Raw genomic sequence first — 21,098 nt, forward strand, 5'->3', positions numbered from 1 at the left:
ACACAGCAGACTGGTTTCTTTTATCCTGCTGTCATCCTGATCAAACAGACTTTTCAGAACATTTCCCACACCTGCCAAACCTGTTTATCGGAAGCAGTCATAGCACAAGTATGCACGGTATAATCAGTTATGCTCATTTCCCTCCACTTGAAGAAGGCGGGGAGGGGGGGAACCGACATCCTGTTTTGGTTATGAAATGGGAAAGCCAAACCAGAGTTTGCTTTATTAAATATATTTCAAGACAACAATCTGGATTTACATAATAAAGAATTACGGTAATGAACCACTTATTAAAAGTATCAAAACGCAACATAACCAGACACTGGAAAGACATTTCTGGCACAGTGATAGACAGTTGGTACGAAACAGTTTGGGAAATATGACTAGAAATCTTTCACTCATTAGTGGCTGATCAACCTTACTGTGTAACTGTTAACCCCAATGCCTTCAAAAACTCAAAAATCCCCTTTGAAATGTGTCTAGGCTTTCATCTAAGAGGCCTTGTGCTATTAGCCAGTGATTATGCCATCACATGAGAGGTAAAACTTGCTGATCTCATTTGTTCAGTGGAAGTACTGGTAAATGCTTTTAAAAGGGTCTGGGGCAACCTGAATATTTGAGTAAAAATAACCTCACAAGTGGGTGAATGTTGGAGCAAGGACAGGTCAGAGGCGGGCAAAAACATGTACCCTTGCATATTTTATAGATTTAACCAAGGCTATTCTTCAAAATAATACATACGTTTTTCTGTAATATTTTGCTTTCCAGGACTGCTTTTCCATGGTAAATATTTCCTGGTATGGAGGAGCAAGTGTGAGCAGCCAGCATTGGCCTCTGAACAATGTGAGCATCAAGTCCCAGCCATTCATCATCAGCAACCTCGCCAAAACCCCAGCTGCTTATGGCTCTGTCTTAGAAAGATATTTTTTGGGATCCACTGGTAAGAGCTGCCTTCCTCACTTGATTTCCCAACATTGTTGACTGTAATTAGCTTTTCCATGGCTTTAGTCTTTCCTTTTCTTTCCTTTTCTTTTTAATACCATCCAACTGAGTGAAAGATTAAGAAGGTAACTAGGGTTGTGTCATCTTCTCCAAGAAAGGTGGCTAGCTACATCGAGTACTTGCCTCACTGATACAGTGACTGGAGAGTGATATATCATATCTTAACAGTTGGATAGCCATGGACTCTGCTTTACAGAGGACAGCCCTCTGTTTCAATGGCTGTCTGGTCCAAATCCAGTTTTAAGAAGGAAGAGTGAGCAGGGGTCTTCAAGCTGTCCACCAACACAGGTCACCTGGCCACATTCTTTCTCATTACAGTAAGATTATACATATATAAAGGAGCATATGCAAGTTTTATGCAATCCTGTGGCCTCTTTTTTGTTGATGCAGTTCCTTTTTTTTGCAGTCTGTACATGACCACCTTACTAGTGCATTGTACAGCAATGGTTTCGAATATTAGCTTTTGATGTGGGAATTCCTCTTACTTTCTTTTCTTCCTGAGGAGCAGCTCAAATTTGCTTTCCTTAAAAAAGCAACAACAACTAACCTAACAAAAAAACAAAAAAAGAGAAGATGTAGGAGGAACGATATGTCTTCCCCACATCCCATTTCCTTTCTACCAGTGCATTAAATCCTAGTACATTAGCCCCAGGCACATAAAATCTGAACTGGTTTGTATTCTAATTTGTCTAAAATGTCTACAGTGGCCAGGCAAAATTGCTAGTCAATTTCCCTCCTGCAGCATAGCTCACAGTAACTTATTGATGTGTGACATTAATAGCATGGCAGAATTTGAGAAGGCATGTTGTTGCCACTAGTGTACAGAGCAGGGATTGAACTCCAGCTCCCAACAGACCGAGCTAGCATGGCCAGAGATGATGCTAGTTATACTCCAGCAATATCTGGAGGGCACCACAGTGTGTACCTTTGCTATAGAGCAGGGGTTCCCAAACTACGGCCCCCGGGCCGGATGCGGCCCAATCGGCCTCCCAATCCGGCCTCGATGACCCCCGCCGCCCGCTCTTCCGGCGCGCGGCACGGCGACGATCTTAAAAATCGGCAAAAAATCGCCAAAAATCCTTTGTGCGCATGCGTATGGGCCTCTCCCAACCCAGAAGAGGTCATTTCCGATGCACTTCCGGGTCGGGGGAGGCCCATACGCATGCGCACAAGCGATTTTCGGCGATTTTCCCCCCGACCGTGTGCGTGTGCGCATGCGCACGGGCGCACACTCCCCCGCCCTCCGGCCCGCTGCGCGGTAAGTCTGGGGACCCCTGGTATAGAGTCTGGGAGCTTCCATGTCTCTTTGCCGTGTTGCATTTTAGAAGGACAGGGAATGTGAAATATACTCGGAGTCGAGAGTGAATTTCATGCTCTTTATTCAGCTTGTTGTTGTTGAAGAAGAGAATAATGTCTTTTTCCCCAAAACGTCTGCTTATATACATTATTTACACAATGGGCCTTGCGTGATTGGCTACTTCAGGGCTGCACCTGTGGGCCAATCTGGTTGTGGATTGACTTCTGCCAGCAGCCTGATTGGCTGCTCCTGCAGGCCAATCAGGTTGCTGATTCACTTCCACCTGGAGCTGGATTGGGTGGCTCCTGCGGACCAATCAGACTGCTGCATTCTGGATCCTATTGTTCTAGGATTCAGCTCAGTACATAACAGAATGACTCTTCCTAAAGGAGGATATACCACATCTCAGGGCTGAGTATCACCCTATGAGGAGGATTCTCTGTCAGGATCAACAACTTTGGAAGGCAGGGAGTTTCCAAGCTGTGTTCTGTTTGGAGATGCTTCGCAAGTCCATGATTAAAAGGGGGGGGGGAGAATCTAATTACATTGATGGTATTCAATCAGTTACGAGATTTTGATACCTAATTATAGTTATTAGACATATTATGCAATAAGTAAACAACAGAATGTTTACGATCTCAGCCATGAGCAATATAACTCGCAATCTCTACAAGGCTTATGTGCCTTTGACAACAACAAAAAGCAGAGCCGTGTAGAGTCCCTGTTTTATTCCTTAAATAAGCAAATTTGCTAGAATGTCAACAGCCAGTGTCAATTATCTAGGACAATTAGGATGGCACAGAGAAATGTGCACCCTTGGATGCAGGCAGAGAAGTATATGTAGGCTTATGCCCTTTTGTCATCACCTGCACAGAAATGGAAGTGAGTGAGTTCTGATTTCTCACACCGGATTAAAAAATGATACTGGAACTTCATCAAATCCATGAGAAAGTAAAGCACACTCCTAACTGTCTGATTTCTTTTATATACGCTTGTGTGTTATCTCTAAAGGAGTGACAGTGATGATTGCCTCAGACATACCCATCTTCTTCTCAGTAGAGAGGAACAAACATTTTTGCCTTGAGAGTACCCTTGGTGTCAACATGGCAGCCCTTCAGTACACAGTGTGTGTCAGTCAAAACATCACGTCTGCCCATCAGGAAGTGGGAAGCCAGCTTTCAGGACATCAGCGGAAGCTGCCAGATACTGACATACTAAGGTAAGAAAGATATCAGAAAAGTGTGGTCTGACATTAAGCACCCAACCAGCTACCTACCGGTATATGGTGGCAAGTTCTTAAGGGTATGGGGACATGCAAAGGTGTATAACAGAAATCCAAAAAGGCAGACTGTAAAATAGTAGTAGTAGTTGGTTTTGTTATTCCTTTTGTATATATATATATATAACCCACTTTTAAGTCCAGTGATATATGATTCTGGCAACTGCTCCCAGTCACCAGTCTAGCAGCCGCATTCTATGAACCCGAGAAATGGAATCAAGTGGGGACTTTGCATATCCTATTAGAGAGGAACATAAGTTTTCTGCCGACACGAGTCCCCTCCCTTTTTAAACATCTGCAGGCATATACTAGATATGCTGGTTTAACCCAGCTATTTTAGTTTTGTGACTTCCTTCTCATCTTGAAGAACCTGTGGGCCAGATAAGCTCAAGCAAAGATTCTTTCTTTAACTACACCAATACAGGTTGCCGGTCTGGAGCTATTACAGAGCAGCAGATTCTGCTGTCAAGGTGGAGCGAGGATTAAGATATTTCTTCAACAGACTGCAAAGGCATCACTTTGGGGAGGGGCTAATCGCTCTCAGTGAACTTTCCACAGTGCTACTTGGTAATACGGTATGTGCATCTTTGGAGGTCATGGGCAAGCTGCAGAGCTAGAGGGCAGCATTTTCACCCACCCTGTTAATTCCTCAATTATACATCTTTCCCTACATCCTGCATTAAATTGTTATAGCTAAAGTATCACTTTTCAAAACCTTAGCCAGCAAACTCCCATTTTCCATGTACAGGAGTGTTTTCACAGACTTTGATGACAGCTAGATTTGGTGTTTGATATCACCAGACAAATAAAATACAGAGTCCAGTTTTTCAAAAGGGGTTTTGCACAGCTTCTTGGCACACAGTTGTACACACACACACACACACACACACACACACACACACACACACACAGTAGTCCAACATGTCTAAGCATGGGAGGCAATTTTATAGATGCAAACCCACAAATACAGGTGGGTTTTGTGGGTGCACATTTCAACTGGGACCTGGGCCATTGTGTGTGTCTATCTCAATTTGATTATAATAAAACCTCAAAGTGCTTTACAAAATTATTATACTTCTCTTAATTCTCACAAAACTTTATTTTTTATCATCCATATCACTCTGTTAGATTGAACACCAATGGAATTTGGAATTGAGGGTAGATGAGCAAATCAGCCTATTTCTGATCCATGTCAATTCCACATACATTTATTCAACATAAATTAATATTTAAATATGTACTTAGGTACATGTTTTACCACAAAGTATGTATTTGAATACGTGTTTTATCTAAACATTTTCCCCTAAAACATCATTTTTATTCATTTATTCAACTGATAAATATATTGCAAAATTCAGGGAAGTGCAAAATCTGAAGGGCAGTTACCGTATATTCTGATTGGTATTTTAGCTTGGTAAATGTGTATTAGGTAAGTTCTCTTGCAGTCCAAGTAATATTTTTGTCCATCCCTAGTTGGTACTGATTCCTTAATAGATTCCCATTAACACCATATAAACATTATTGGACTATCTCCTATTTGAATCCATTTCCTGTTTAATCTGACTGTTTAGATAACAACTTAATTTATTAAGGCTTAAGCTAGTGGGGCTCCTATTGGCATTCCATCTAGGTGCTAACTAGGTCCATAAACCCTTATCTTATACATTCCAGACCATTCACTGAAATACTGCAGCATTGTTCAAGCCAAGGCTATGTGAATCTTGTGAAAAATGTGAAACTCCATCTAAGCCACTTTCTTTAATTACTGCTTTAAGAGCATTTATAGCTGTTACCAGCAGCAGGACTGAATAGCTTTTTCAAATTACCGTTTGCCAAACCCTATGTGGTGTGATGTTAAACAAACAAACAAACACTACTTCCTGCACTTCTGTTTTTTGTGCTGAAGTATTAAACAGAAGTAGTGTAAGATTTCTTGGAGACCCTGTTAAATAAATAACAGAGTGTGTTTTGCTGTTTAGTCTTACCTTCCAAACATTATAGTCCCTGGTCCTATGACAAAATCCTTGTCTAATGGTGCACACTATTCTCCCTTCTTTCAGGAACACACGTTTTTACCTGTGCTGAGACGAAAAGGGTTGCGTAGTCTAAGGCTTGCCATGGACTCCTCACTTACAAAACATCTAAAGCTTTCCATAACTGTGTCCCCTTTTGCAAGCATCAACTCCCAACTTTTTCAGATGTCTCTACAAGAAGGCAAAGAAGACTTTTGGCTGAGCCGCCACTCTGAATCTGGTGACTACTCGGTACAAGTCCCTAATATCACCTCTTGCATTTGACTAATTGCATCTAGAGGGTCCTAGCCTGGAAGGAACCAGTAGGTATAAGGCTTTCTCGGCTTGCTCAACATACATTGGCAGACGTAAAGGAGCCAAAGCACATGTTATGTCGGAGATGCGTGATTGGATCCCCCCACTTGGTAGTATGTGGGACTCTTAATTGCAAGGTTGTGGGTCCGAGCTCCACAATGGGCAAAAGATTCCTGCATTGCAGGGGTCTGGATTAGATGACCCTCATGGTACCTTCCCATTCTATGACTCTATAGCAGGGTTGAGGAGCTGTTTCCAGCCTGCGGATTGGATGTCTAGGTCCCTCACCCTGCCCCCTGCTGGCCATTCTGACAAGTAGATGGGACTGCCCACTTGTCATTCAGCTGGCATCACAGTGATGTCAGGGGAAGTGCTTTATTTTGCCTGGGCAGTTTGAAATCACACTCAATGAACCAAGACACAGGAGTCTGCAGGAGCTGACAATAAGTTGAGTGTTTGCACTTGCAAAGCCCTGTGCTTTTGCAAGCACTACCAATCAGCATTTTTCTTCTTCTGATAGCAGCTATCATGACCCCTGCTTGGGTGGAGCCCTGACATGGTAGGAAGGGGGTTTTACCCTCCTTCCTTGTACCAAAGCCTTGATGCAAATCACCCTCCCTGAGCTGCAGAGGCGAAAATATCCAATACAGTCATAGAAAGGAAGATATATGGAGGGGAAACCTTTCTCTCCATGCGATAAACTCAGTCTAAACTGGGTGTGTGAGAGTTGGGTCACTTACAGCAACTTTTAGGGAAGTTAAATCATGGCAGGATACCTAATCATTTATTTCCCACATCATGTCTAGTAAGGCCCTTGTAATCAATAATTAAGCTGTAACTAAATAATGGTTCCTTGGCCTATAATCAATTTCAGGAAATTATAGCTATATCTTCAGTGGTGTCTACAAAAATATATATTTCAGAGCATGTTTTATTAAGCAATGTAATGTAGCAGGCTTTCATTTTTTAAATAAATAAATCTATTGCCTAATAAAATTGTCTCAGTGCCCATGATACACATGAATACAGAGTGATGCCTTTGTTTTGAAAATGCACATTAGCTATAAAAAATATTCTATGCTGTGTTCCTATGATTCTGCTCAGGATTTGAGGCAAGGAGTACTGCCATTCAGAGAGCATAACCTTGAAACTATGTGCTCACAAATGGTCCCTGCACTGCCCTTAATCTGGCACTGCCAACTATTACTTTAGGCAGGGGAACATCCAATATGGTAGCTTCTAGATATTGCTGGACTGTAACTGCTATCATGCCTGATCTCTGGCTATGCTGTCTGAGGCCGATGGGAGTTGGAGCCCATATCCTTCTGGGGGGCCCTGCACTGGTTACCTGCACATGAGGTGAACCAGGAAGTCAGCCGAGCCCTTTATGCTTCTGCTGTTCTCTTCTGATGGCTGTTTCCTATTGCAGGTGCCGCTGCTCACCAGATGGAAAGGGCAGATTTCTGCTCAGCTAAATGTAACCAGCCAGGCTGCGGTGCTCTGGTACATGGGCCAAGTGAGCCTCTTGAGGCAGCGACTGGGAGCAGAGTATTTGGTTTTCGAAAGTGGCGAAGGCAATTGGTTTATGGAGCAAGCAATCCCACCTCCCACAGAACATGGAGGGGATAAGTACATTCACATTTTAGCCTCAATGGCAGCTGCATTGGGAAACTCATCAATAATTAGCGCCGGCACGAGGTTCGTCTCAGGATAACTCTCCAAACTGTCTGTTTCCGAGGGCATCCTATCAGTGTGCACCATCTTCTGCCCCTTCTTCTGCCCTTTCATTCAAAGTTTATTTTAGGAGAAATCTCACACCCCACTTCCACCCGTTTCTCTGTCCTTGTCATTTGCTGCTGGTGCTACTGTAATCTGAAGGAGAGATGTGGAGGGACAGTGTGTGCTAATGCACAGAGGCATGGATGTGCCTTCAGCATGGGCTCTTCCTTTCCAGAAAACTGGCTTCAACTTGCATGAGCTGGGTTGCCATATGTCCTCTTTTTTTCAGGGCACATCCTGTTTTTCATGGGTGTGTAAAATGAGAGTCACTGTGGTCTAAACCGCTGAGCCTCTTGGGCTTGCCAATCAGAAGGTCAGCGGTTCGAATCCACACAACAGGCTGAGCTCCCGTCGCTCTGTCCCAGCTCCTGCCAACCTAGCTGTTTGAAAGCACGCCAGTGCAAGTAGACAATTAGGTACTGCTGTGGCGTGAAGGTAAATGCCATTTACATTGCGCCAGAAGCAGTTTAGTCATGCTGGCCACACGACCCGGAAAGCTGTCTGTGGACAAACGCCGGGTCCCTCGGCCTGAAAGCGAGATGAGCGCCGCAACCCCATAGTCGCTTTTGACTGGACTTAACCGTCCAGGGGTACTTTACCATATATTTTTTACCCATAGTTAAAAGTAGAAGTTGTCAGGTGTGTCCTCTTTATTACTCTTCAAAATATGGCAACCCTAGCATGAAGCCAAGCCACCTCAGCTGCCATGTGGCAATGCTGTCTGTGACTTTGATGCAATGCTGCACCTATGCCTTAAGTTGGCCTCCCCCAACCTGGTGCTCTCCAGGTGTTGTTGAACAACAGCTCCCAGCGGCTCCAACCAGCATGGCTAAGTGAAGGGGTTATGGGAGTTGTGATCCCATAACATCTAGAGGGTGTTGAGTTTGGGGAAGGCTGATGATTACTGTGCCTTTCAATGTTTCCTGTCTGACTCTTGGTCTGTTTCTGCTGCTTCTAGATCCAGCCACCTGCCGCTCTTTCTCCAAATGAACCCCCGCCAGTCCGACTGGAGCTACGCTGGTTTGAAAGGGATTATTCCATCGGTGCTTCATTACAGTCTTCTTGGTTATAACTTTTTTATTCCGGATGCAATAGGTAATGTTATTTTAAGGTCAACTTCTCCCAGTTCTTCTTAGAATCTGTTTTATAGAAGGGCTGAATATGCCCCTGAGAGAAAAGGCCAGATCTCATGGGCAGAGCCCATATGCTGTGTGTAAGAGGCCCCAGATTCAATCCCTGGCATTTCTAGGAAGGGCTGCAAAAGACCCATGTCTGAAACATGGATCCCAGCGCCGGTGGCAAACCGCTATGTACAGCACATGTGCGGTGTCGCACGCATGCGCTGTACATAACAACGCCACACATGTGCTGTACATAGCGGTTTGCCGCTGGCGCCGCTCAAGCGTCGGATGGATGGCAGTGGGATCCCACCGTCGCCACAACAGCCGCATGTAGAGGATCCTCCGTGCGCGGCTGTAGCAGTGACACAGGGATCCTGGCACCATCCATACGGTGGTGGAGCGGCGGCGGCGGCAGCAAACCACTACGTACAGCACATGTGCAGCATCGCTACGTACGCCACATGCGTCGTACGTAGCGACGTCACACATGCGCCCTATGTAGCGACGCCCCGTCCCGGATGTCACAACGCCTTTGTTCGCCCCTGACTCCCATCAACCCCAAACAACAAGGTCAGTGGTCAGGACTGATGAGAGTTGGAGTCTAACAACATCTGGAAGACACTATATTGGCTACTGCCTCTCTAAATAATACTGTGCTAGATGGACCATCAGGCAGCTTTCTATGCTCCTGCAGGGGAGATGAATGCATATAATCTGCTTGCCTAATCAACTATGGTCATGAAGCATAACTTAAGGGACATCAGTGCCTGAAGTTCTGTTTGGTGCACCATTAGATTTAATTGATTTTCTGTTGACAAGAATTGGCCAACACATTTCTTAAGCATTCAAAAAAATTAAACAGGAATTGCATATACATTCAGTTCTGCCAAAATTAGAGGGTGGTGTTTTTGTTTTGTTTTGTTTTGTTTTTTTAAGTGTTTAGAAATAGAAGTAATGGCATCCCAGCTTCATTCATCCGGTTAGCAAAAGCCCAGGGGCTTTTGGACTGCAACTGATTTGTAGCATGGATCGCATCGACCCCATAGCTCAGTGATTGAGCGCATGCTTGGCATGCAAAAGGTCTCTGATTCAGTCCTGCACACAGCCAAACACCCTTAAAGCCTTTTAAAGTTCTCATTTATTTTGACGTTGATGTACTGAACCACATGCAGCAGGTTTAAATTTCTTCATTTCATACTGCAATGTAAAGATCTGGATTCAGCGTTCAGAGTTATGCATACCTGGGGGGAAACTGTGTAATGAGAACAAAGTTTCCAGATCAGTCCATTTGTAAAAAAATCGGGATGCATCTGACAATTGGGAAGGTAGCTTGGACAAACAATCGTTCTCTTCCCCTCTTCCACCCGTACCCTTCAGAAAGTTTATGAGGCCTAGCAAGCATTGAGGGCTGTGCCATAAGGGGCTGCAGGCGAATTCCCTGAAATCAGGTGGAGGGATTTTGCACCATTTGTACAGGGCTCCCATTTTGGGGCAATTCTCCCTTCACACTGCAGTCCTGTAAGGCCCAGGGGGAGGTACAGTATACTGAAGAAGCCAGAAGTGGAAACATTTGCTTTAAAAGTTAAATATCTCTGTGTTATTGGTTACTGTAATAAATGTATGATATTAGGCTTTTATTTGAGCAAGCAGAAGAACTTCTGTTACGCAGTTGGACTTCCCCCCACCCCATGTGGCTCCTAAATCTGTTCTGGGGTTTTCCTCCAACCCTCTGGAGCAGGTTTTGGGATAGCATGGGACAGACGTCCTGTTGCACAAGTGGAAGTCATTGAGTTCCCACATTTTTAAGTTGAATATCACCCTTCTGGTATTGCATGTAACTGCATCCCTCTGGGAACCAGCACTTTCCGAAGTGCTGTGTGATGCCTTAAAAATCCTATCTGTTGCTTTGTGTACACATACACACATACACACACACACACACACACACACACGAACATACCTATAACAATATCTATGTCTCTTAGAAGAGAAGGTAAAATTTTGTGGCAAGAGATATAAAAATATTAAGAGTTTTTTAAAACAATAGACTTGAACCAATGGAACCCTGTAGTAAATCCCGCTTTTCGTGCTGAAAAGAGAGAGCCCATGTGCTCCTTGTTCTCACAGTGAGCTGTCACTTTCGATAAAATGTGAGGCTGTTTCAGAACAAAATATTCTGTTTTGGAAAGCAATTCCCTTTTCTGAAGGAATTGGGCTCTTTAAGCCTGAGGCAAGATTTTTAATAAGAATCCTCTCTTGACCCTCACCCTTTCACCCGCTAGCCAACACCTAGTATTTCACCAGGAAATCGGCCTGCTCCCCTTTGCAGCATGCTTTCCTTATTTCAGTTTTCTGCTCTGGTGGAGGAAGCCTGTGTTATGATCTCCAACCCCCTTCAGGATTTATGAAGCTAGATGAAGCGGCATCATGTTGCATTACATGCCGAAGTACGGTATTTTGGATGTATTAAAACGCTACAAAACCCTGAGTGGGGTGACAGGACACAATATTTCCTATTACAAGTGATATTGGTAGCATCTGTGGAATTGCTTTATCTTTCTGGATATGCATGGATTTTAAGATGGTCTCTGCAGCCTGCTAATATAGATGGGTTTATGTTTCAAGCTTATAGTTCATTCTTCCCATTTGGCAAACAAGCTGTATGGGTGTACACCTCAGCATCTACCGGTACCTTCCGTGGGTGGGGATGGGGCAGAACTGTTTTGGCACAAGGCTTCCCAAGACTTTTCAGTCTATAAGCGTCCCTTCACTACACTACCTAGAAGGTGTTTCTGTCATGTTGGATTAAGAAGTCATGTCTCTGCAGGTCATAAAAAGATTTAAATTTATGTATGTGGGGGCCTGGCACTTTTCTACTTCGATAAAGAAATCATGCAGCTGGACAACAAATTCACTTCCTTGCATGAAATTTTAGGTCAGGGTATCCAATGTGGTGTTCCCAAGATGCTGTTGGCTCCAGCCTCCATCAGCCTCAGCCAGCATGGCCAATGGTCAGGGAGGGAGGAAGTTGTAGTCCAACAACATCTGGAGGGCATTATAATTATAATTATTTACTAAATTTGTAGATCCGTAGATCTCAGGGTGGTTCACAACGTAAAACACAATATAAAAACAAAAAAGAACAAGAACAAGAAACACAAACCAATGAACCCCACCCCTCCTCCTCCCACAAACCTGGTTGTTCCTAAATTACTGGATCGAAGATTAAAGTTGAATTCTTAATATAACAGTTTTCCTATTGCCCAACCATTTTTATTTGTTTGTGCTGTGCAGGAGGAAGTCTTGCAAATGAATTTCTGATCAATGAAGAGCTATATATTAGATGGCTGCAGATTGTGACTTTCCTTCCTGTGATGTCTTTCCGTACTCCACCATGGGTCTGTTGTGATGACTGGGTAGGTATATCAACTACCACGGGTATGCTAATGATAATATTCTGTTGCGTGTTCAGACCTTTAAACCTCCCCCTTAAATAAATTCACACAAGGCTCAAATTTTTGATTTGGTTTTTGGCAGAATTTAGGTCACAACTTTATTGATTACAGCAAGTGAGTGGTTGCATAGGCTCTGGTTCGACTAGCTCCCTGCACTGTTGCAGGTAGTGCTGACCCAGGGCTCTATCATAGGTCAGCCTAGGGTGAACACCTGGAATGGTGGAAACTGGGGACATGCTATGTCCACCACCCAGATGTCCCCCTGGACTCAGGCACTGGCAGAACCCCTCGCAGGGTTGACCAAATCATTGAGTCCCTGGATTCCTTTAACGGAATACCCCTTCACATACCGGTAGGGATGGCGAGAGCGCTCCCCCATCCCTATCACCTGAACAAGAGCCTATCCGCAACCTTACAAGTTGTGACGATTTGCTACACAGCAGGCAAAACCCAAATGCCACCAGCCAATCAGCCAAGTGGGGAAAATTCCTGCCGTGCCCCTGTCCCAACGACAGACGACACACGACGGCATAGCAAAGTCAAGCGCACAAGCCCTAAATTAGGGAGAGGTGGGAGGGTGTTCTGATGCACTGACCAAGAGAGAAAACTCAGGGTCACATGCATTGGCATATATAGGTCCCGTGATCCATTTGGCTAGCGTCCCATTGGTCAGATTAAACTCAGCATCAAGGGACCTACCAATCGGGTGTTGTGGCTATAGAATCGTACCCACCCACAACAGAAGTGTTTGGTTGCCAGGTCTCACCGCAACACGTGGCCTCTTTGAGGGAGGACACAATCTCTCTTGGTTCCCGAATTCTCTCCCTCAGTTCTCACTCATATTTTTTTATCTCCACAATGTCTCCTTTTGGATGATTCACCACCACCAAAGTTTAAGGTGGATTAAACAGTATACTCTGTAGGCCTTCTCTGAAATCATCACTTCCATCTTCCTTGACACATCATCAGTACTCTCATCCAGGACTGGCCCAAGGCATTTTGCTGCCTGAGGTGAAGGACAAGATGGTCCATTTCACATACAGAAGCTAACTGGACCAGCAGTTGAATCTTAATCTAACACTGGTGGTAGGACAGGGTCCTCTGCCACACCTAGACAGCAAGTTATCTTATGGGGGCCAGGACATGCCATGTAGCATATATAGCTCTGTCCTCTAACATAGGGACTTAGGAGGAGCAGCAAGGTGGCTGTAATTGCTGCCTCTCCACCCAACATCTGCTGCCTAGGGAAGCTGCTTCACTTGCCCAAAGGTAGGGCTGTCTGTGAGCTTCAGTTTTGCACATGGGGTGGGTGGGTGTGTTATGGAGAAAGGGGGGGGAGAGAAATTTGCCTCTGTGTTGTTCTTCAGCAAAAGATTCTGGTGCCAGGTCTTGCAATATTTTTCTTCTTAACACTGCCAACCTTTGCTTTTTCTGATTTCATAGAAACTCTGGTTCAAGTTCTTGTACTTTATTGCCTCAGCTATCACCAGGGCTTTCTTATACCTCATCTTAAATTCTGATCTCAGCCCTAAATTCTGCTGCATACCTTGCTCATGGCATTTTACCATTCACAGTCTTCTACTTTTTATTCTCTTAATCAGTTCAAATTACGCCCCCCTCCTGGTTGCTTCATGCTGTGTGCCCCATCTCTCCTTTCTAATTCCCCTTCCACATTCTTTCTCCCGCTATTAATTCTGCTTATACTAATCTTCTTATCTTAGTCCTTTAGCTATGCTCTCTTAGTCCTTTAGCTATGTTCTAGAGCTCAGCTGAAACTTCAAAGAAGGCAGTTTTCTGAAAAAAGAAGGCCACCTTACAGAATTTGCTCTAAATATTCTATACCAATTTGCTTGTGGTTGCTGCCCTTCTCCTCCTCTCGACACAATGCTGGCTACATAGTAGTAATAGTAAAGACTAGCATGATAAGAGACTGAAGGGATGATTTTCATCCAAGCTCAAGGATGAGAGACTTAGATAGGCTGGGGTTACAATACTGTACCACTAAATTCATATTTTCTTGGCTACTCTGGGTTGGATTCACCTAGGCATCCCTGTCAGGAGGACTTTTGCTTGTACAACACAGCTCCCCACCTTCCTTCCCCTGTGTACACTCTGAAATTGGCTCAGTTGGGTGAACCCCCATTACAGCACACAGTGTGGGGGAGGGTGGAATCCCATTTGTGGAAGCTGCAATGCTTGTGCAGATGGAATGATTAAGAGAGTGTGACATTGAATTCCACCCTCTGTATCTACTCCCTTTGGGAAAACATGAATCAAACTAAAATACCTGCTTTTCTATTTTCTTTTCCACAGCGTATTAAAATAATATGCTGAACTTCCTTTCTTTCAGGTGCTGAATCTCACCAGGCACTATGTTCAGACACATCAGAGTTTTGTGGTGCCTCTTGTTGAAAAATACAGCAAGGAGTGGCTCTCTGTAGGATACCCTATTTTTCGACCTGTATGGTGGCTCAGCCCCACTGAGTCCGTTACCTTTACAATTGATGATGAATTTCTCATAGGAGATGAGGTAAAGAAATAAATTATACTCCAGCATGTTTTGGATCAGGAAGGGCATCTCAGGGACTGAGTATTTTCTATAAGGCATTTGGATTTATATTAGAGTATTGAACATTTCAGTTCTCTATGGGTTTTGAAAATTCATGTATAGTTACAAAGGTAAAATAGAATACTTGATGATAGAAAACCCTCATAAATTAAAATTGGCAGAAAACATTGATTAAAGCTAGAATTGTGAAAACATGGAAGAATTAACTTTGCTGAGGAGGAATCAGCATGACTTCTGTAATGGAAATCTTGCTTCACTAAAGTTTTGGAATGAGACACATTTAGACTGCCCAGTCAGAATGTAAAATCATACAATGATAGTGATGGAAGGGACCTTGAACATCACCTGCCCAACTTCTTGCTCTTTGTAGGAAAAGAGAGAGATATGTGATCCAGTGGATATTATATATTTGGTGTGTGTATATATATATACATATATATACATATACATATATATGTCTCTATCTCTATCATCTTCCTCCCAAATGATTCCTACAAAATGTTACCAGAAGGTTCCAACATTAAAGCATTAAAAACAGAAAAGAGATTAAGAATAAAAGTGTATTAATAACAATGGATGAAAATCACCCACGAGGTCTTCCAATGATCTGTGTTGGGATCCATGCTGTTTAACTTAATCATGAAGGACTCAGAGTCAGAGATGAACAAAAGACACAAAACTACCGGATGGTGAAAACCCAAGCAGTGTTTGAAAGCTTTCTTCTAACTGAGCAAATAGGCAGTAGAATGGGTGATGTGATTCAGTGCAAGGAGATCCAAAGTGATGCTTGCTGGGACATGAAAATCCTCATATATGAAGTCTAACTTGGCTGTGACTATTCAGGAACGGGATCTTGAAGTCAGAATGGAAAGTTCATGAAAAACAGAAACTCACGTAGCGGCAGTGTGTGGGGAAACATAAATCTCATGTTAGCTTTATGTTTGATCCCTTAAAAAAATAATCCCTATCACAATGCTGTTAAATAAATTGGTGGAATGCCTGAATTTGAAAATTAGATGCAGAAAGTGGAGAACTGAATTTAAGATTTTTTGGGGGGGGGAGCAACAGAGACAAACCGAAATGCGACAGATTCATGCATCCTTCCGTGTAGTTTGACTCTCCCTGTCATATGAACCAGGCCACTGTGACCTCCTTACTAGGTCAACCATTAGGTAAGAAAAGTAAATAGCGCTTTTAAAACTTTCCCTTTCAATGCCGCCTCTTTCCAGCCACTACATCACATTTATCATTCCTCGCTGGTTTCCCACCATTGCCTTCCCTTTGGCAGAGGGTTCACTGGAGTGATTGTGATTTATGTGACATTTTCTACAGCCTCACAAAAGCCCAGCAACATCAGTATTTCAACCAGCAGGTTTACAATGCTTTTAGCAAAGCAAGCAAATGCCTACCGTACCAGAGTGAAATATGGGGCTTTCCATTCAGTAACATTCTAGATCTCACTTTCACTTCTCTCATTTCCTCTCACGCTTCTTTCCACCTCAACCCCCCTCCCCCTTCTATGGCTCCTACTACTGTCATCCTGGAAAATCCATCACCCATCTGTTGGTTTACTTTAGAGTCTTCTACAATAGACCGGGAAAGCCTGTTGGACGTAGCTGAATGTTACACTTTTTCTGTGTGTGGCTAGTTGTGCAGGAGGTGATGTTTTATGGGGCATTCCTGGTAGATCAACTTGATTTATTATAGCATGACTGGCTGAATCTCCAGTGAAGCTTCTGGTTTTTTGGTTGTTGTTTTTTTGCTAGCATGGAAAAAAACCTTTCACCTGTATAAATAAAAGTCAAAACTGAGGAAATGAGGATACTATAAGAACATGTGTTCTGCTGATACAATAATCACAGATTACGGTGGCAGGCTTTAAAATCTACTTGATAAAGTTCTACATTGTTGACTGCCCATAGATTATACCCAAAGGTTCATATGACACTTTTCAATAAAAACATGCTGAATCACACATTATTGCATCACTGAATCATGCCCCCCCCCCGTAAATAAATGAGGTGGTATAGTATAGGGATTCAATACCACAGTCTTTTCTTCAATGGACTGGAACCCTTTGGAGATCAACCCTTTGGAGATAGCAGTTAGAGGCCCATTCTATGAAGACCACTTTCCATATCAACTTTATTGTTTGGGTAACAATCTAAGCACATGTCTCCGTTGATTCTGTTGAAGCATGATTTGTTTCTCCTTGGCTGATTGTGAAAAGGAATTCTGGATTACATTGATAGAAGTTTAGGAATGATGGGTTGCAAACAGACCTTGGCCCAAAGAACCACTGAAACTGGCTGGGTCACACAGTTATGTGCTCAGTAAGCTGGTTCTTCATAGTGATCTCTTGATGAAGGTGGCACATGGGCATAGCCAGGATTTTTTTGGGGGGGGGGGTTCCCATCCCTGGCATCATGTCCAGTTAAAAGGATTTGATAGTAGGTGATGAAGAAGAGGTCCTCTGCCTCAGACCCTCAAAAGTCACTGCCAGTCAGAAGAGCAGACCACTGGGCTAGATGGGCAAGCAGTCTGACTTGGTGTAAGTTTGTATATGAGATTGGAGGGAAAGAATGCAAATAAAGAACTATAAAATGCTGCCCCCCTTTTTGTCCACTATCAAATTTAAATAACCATCTCCTCCTTATGTGTGTCTTTACATGTTGGAGAAGAATCTTCCACCGCTCTAGGAATACCCAGTTCCTTTTCCTTATGATGCCATTGACTTGGGCAAAAGGAGGTATGGGTGGTGGTACTAGCTGTCCACACCTAGAGGCATCTTGAAACAAGGAAGACTGTTTATGACATTTGTCACAGATGGGTGTTGGCTACTCCCGAGTAAGCACTCCACACCTCCTCTGGATTTTCAGAGTTTTATTGTGCATGCTATATACAGTGGTGAGATGTCTCAAATCATGTCTACTCTGCATGGGGCAGAAGCCCGCAATAGCCTCTAGCGGGCTCTGACCCAGCCTTTAAGACTCATCCCCAAAATGCCCCTCCTACTGGCGCTATGGGATCCCCATTGTGTCAAACCTTTCTCCTCAGCTGCCGCTGATTCTTCCCTCTCCTTTCCACCCTCTGATGCAGCTGGCTCCACCCCTTCTTCTCTGCTTCCCAACTGCAGTTGAGGCTCCAGTATGCTGCTAGAGCCCTGGAACCTCCTTCCTGCCTTGCTGCTCTTGCTGCTGCTCTCCCATCTGATGGAAGTAAGCAGAGTGGGCTGCTCTCTGCAAGCCCTCTCTCTTACAACATTGATTTCTATGAGATGTTCATGCCAATGATGCCTCCAAGTATTTCAGATCTTGTTTGTCTAGATTAATAAGGCAATTGGGTGCCCCATTAATGTTATAATCAATTAGCATTAACAAGCAACTGGAAATAAATTAAAGATCAGTTAACATTCTAATTCCCTTTGCTGTTAGCATTTCAAATACAGCCAATATCTAATTAAATCTTTTGAAGCACTTTCCTATTTGCTGAACTTATGATTAATGTAAAGACTTAAATATTTCTCCCAGATCAAGGCAATGACACATTGATCTTGGGTGTCTTTAGTTCCAAGGCTGATGCATGGTAGGATCTAAAGTGTTGCCTTTAATCATATTAAGAAGACTCTCACTGAGGGCTCATTAAGCGCTCAAAGGGTGATGGAGATTTTTGTGCATTTGCGGCCTTCTAAAATTTACAGCGACTGTTTTAAGAAGGGCAGTAGTTGCCTCATCACAATCTTTTTGATCAATATTTCTGCTTTGATGCTTTAAATTGTCTTGGTTACTACTGTATTAGAGAATGTGCAGGTTTAGGATATTCTCTTCTCCTGTACTGTCCAAAGTAAAATGTGGACCTCATCCCAGTGTGGTCCTTGACCTTTCCCCCCCTTTAAAGTGTAGGATGTAAGATGATTGAAAATCCCTGCATTTACATGGGAGAAAGGTCCAAGACAAAAATGGGGGGTAGGACTGACATCATGTGGATACAGTGGAACCTCGGTTTATGAACACCTCGGTTTATGAATTTTCGGTTTATGAACGCTGTGGACCCATCTGGAACGGATTAATTCATTTTCCATTACTTTCAATGGGAAAGTTTGCTTCAGTTTATGAACGCTTCAGTTTATGAACAGACTTCCGGAACCAATTACACCCATGCTTCAGTTTATGAACGCTTCAGTTTAAGTACTCCGCGGACCCGTCTGGAACGGATTAATCCACTTTCCATTACTTTCAATGGGAAAGTTTGCTTCAGTTTATGAACGCTTACTCCGCGGACCGTCTGGAACAGATTAATTCACTTTCCATTACTTTCAATGGGAAAGTTCGCTTCAGTTTATGAACGCTTCAGTTTATGAACAGACTTCTGGAACCAATTGTGTTCATAAACCGAGGTACCACTGTACTCCTACATTTTGCTGCCGTGACAAGCCCCAAATACAGTGGCCACTTCTACAAATGGCAACTCATGTGAACAGCCAAATGGTGTGAAAGATGTAGGCAACCTAATATCTTCTGTGAAGTGAAAAATCACAAGTGAGTGGAACAATGAGTGTGTTTGGGTGTGCTTAGTCTTCTTAGACAATGTTATTTACAGAACTTGGAATGTTTTTAGTAGAGATGATACACAATTCTCTCTGGTGGGCCTGCATGTTTCTCATTGTATTCTGATTCACATACCTGCAAACAGCCTTTGCCTGATTGTAATAAGTTCCATACACCTTGGAGCAGGCTAGGTAGAGGTGCAAGTAATCAGAACACACTTGCTCTCACAGACAAATGGACTTTGGGCTGACAGCGAGGGTGTAGGAACAGCTACTTACCAATTAAACCTTGTGGCAGATGGTTGCCCAGCCACCCTTGTGTGGAACGCACAATGACCTTGCTACAAGTCCAAGGGTTATTTTCAGTCATCTGATCTTCCTAGTCAAAGTTTGATCTTCCTAGGCAAGGCGATCTTTGGTGCTGGTTGGGAACATCTGAAGATAACATCAGTCAGGGCCGCCTCGAGCAGGTTGGGCGCCCTGGCACTGAGGCACGGAGATCGCGCCGGCTTCCACGCGCAGCGCCCCCCCCCCTGCGCCCTGGCACCCTGCGCCACCGGGACTGCAGCTACAGCCGGGCCTGATATCAGTTTCACTATCAGGTGTTCTGCTTTGAGTCTAGCTGATCCAGCTGGGTGAACAAAGAAGCAAAGCTGCAATGAGGCAGAATGGCAGTGCCTTCTTAAATGTTACAGTACTACCTTGGTTCTCAGACTTAATTGGTTCTGGAAGTCTGTTCCAAAACCAAAGCGTTCCAAAACCAAGGCGTACTTTCCCATAGAAAGTAATGCAAAACGGATTAATCCATTCCAGACTTTTAAAAACAACCCCTAAAATAGAATTTTACTATCTAACAAGACCATTGATCCATAAAATGAAAGCAATAATCAATGTTCTGTCCTATAAAATAAATAAGACAGTATTGTAGATGATAAAAATTAAAATTATTTTTTTTCTTACCTGCACTGACAAAAACAAAAGCACTAAATATCACCTCAGAACACTGCAGTTAGAAACGGAAGGCATTTATTACAATGGGGGAGACTTAAATTAGCTGTGCAAGGGTAAAAATGGGAGGGGAAAGCCTTAATTTCGATGGGGGGGGGACTTAAATGAGCAGCACAAGGGTAAAAATGGCAGGAAAAAAGCCTTAATTACTATGTGGGGGACTCAAATGAGCTGCGCAACAGTGAAATTGTGTCCTCCCTCAAAGAGGGCACGTGTTGCGGTGCGACCTGGCAACCGAACCCTGTGTTGTGGGTGGGTACGATTGGATAGCCACAACACCCTATTGGTAGGTTCCTTATTGCTGGGTTGAATCAGGCCAATGGAATGCTAGCCAAACCGATCAAGGGGCCTATATATGCCCATGCACGTGACTCAGAGCTCCCTCTTTCAGTCAGTGCATCAGAACACCTGCCCACCTCTCCCTATTTTAGGGCTTGTGCGCTTGACCTTGCTATGCCGTCGTGTGTCATCTGTCGTTGGGACAGGGACACGGCAGGAATTTCCCCCACTTGGCTGATTGGCTGGTGCCACTTGGGTTTCGCCTGCCGCGTAGCAAATCGTCACAACTTGTTAGGTTGTGGGTAGGCTCTTGTTCAGGTGATAGAGATGGGGGAGCACTCTCGCCATCCCTACCGGTATGTGAAGGGGTATTCCGTTAAAGGAATCCAGGGACTCAATGGTTTGGTCAACCCTGCGAGGGGTTGTGCCAGTGTCT

General features: G+C 43.8%; 1 protein-coding gene across 3 annotated transcripts in view; it reads left to right on the forward strand.

Moving 5' to 3' along the window:
• The window catches only part of LOC118088695 (SITS-binding protein-like), a 42,713-nt gene that overhangs the window by 18,642 nt on the left and 2,973 nt on the right, over nucleotides 1–21,098 (forward strand). For all 3 annotated transcript variants that reach the window (XM_088665525.1, XM_060276685.2, XM_035122642.3), the window contains 8 exons: nucleotides 769–940; nucleotides 3,311–3,518; nucleotides 4,003–4,153; nucleotides 5,639–5,842; nucleotides 7,335–7,603; nucleotides 8,643–8,779; nucleotides 12,100–12,221; nucleotides 14,611–14,790. In XM_088665525.1, the coding sequence (XP_088521651.1) occupies nucleotides 769–940; nucleotides 3,311–3,518; nucleotides 4,003–4,153; nucleotides 5,639–5,842; nucleotides 7,335–7,603; nucleotides 8,643–8,779; nucleotides 12,100–12,221; nucleotides 14,611–14,790 (1,443 nt within the window). The remainder of the gene's footprint in view (nucleotides 1–768; nucleotides 941–3,310; nucleotides 3,519–4,002; nucleotides 4,154–5,638; nucleotides 5,843–7,334; nucleotides 7,604–8,642; nucleotides 8,780–12,099; nucleotides 12,222–14,610; nucleotides 14,791–21,098) is intronic.

Source organism: Zootoca vivipara, chromosome 1 (genome assembly GCF_965207765.1).
Source record: "Zootoca vivipara chromosome 1, rZooViv2.hap1.1, whole genome shotgun sequence".
Lineage (NCBI taxonomy): Eukaryota > Metazoa > Chordata > Lepidosauria > Squamata > Lacertidae > Zootoca > Zootoca vivipara.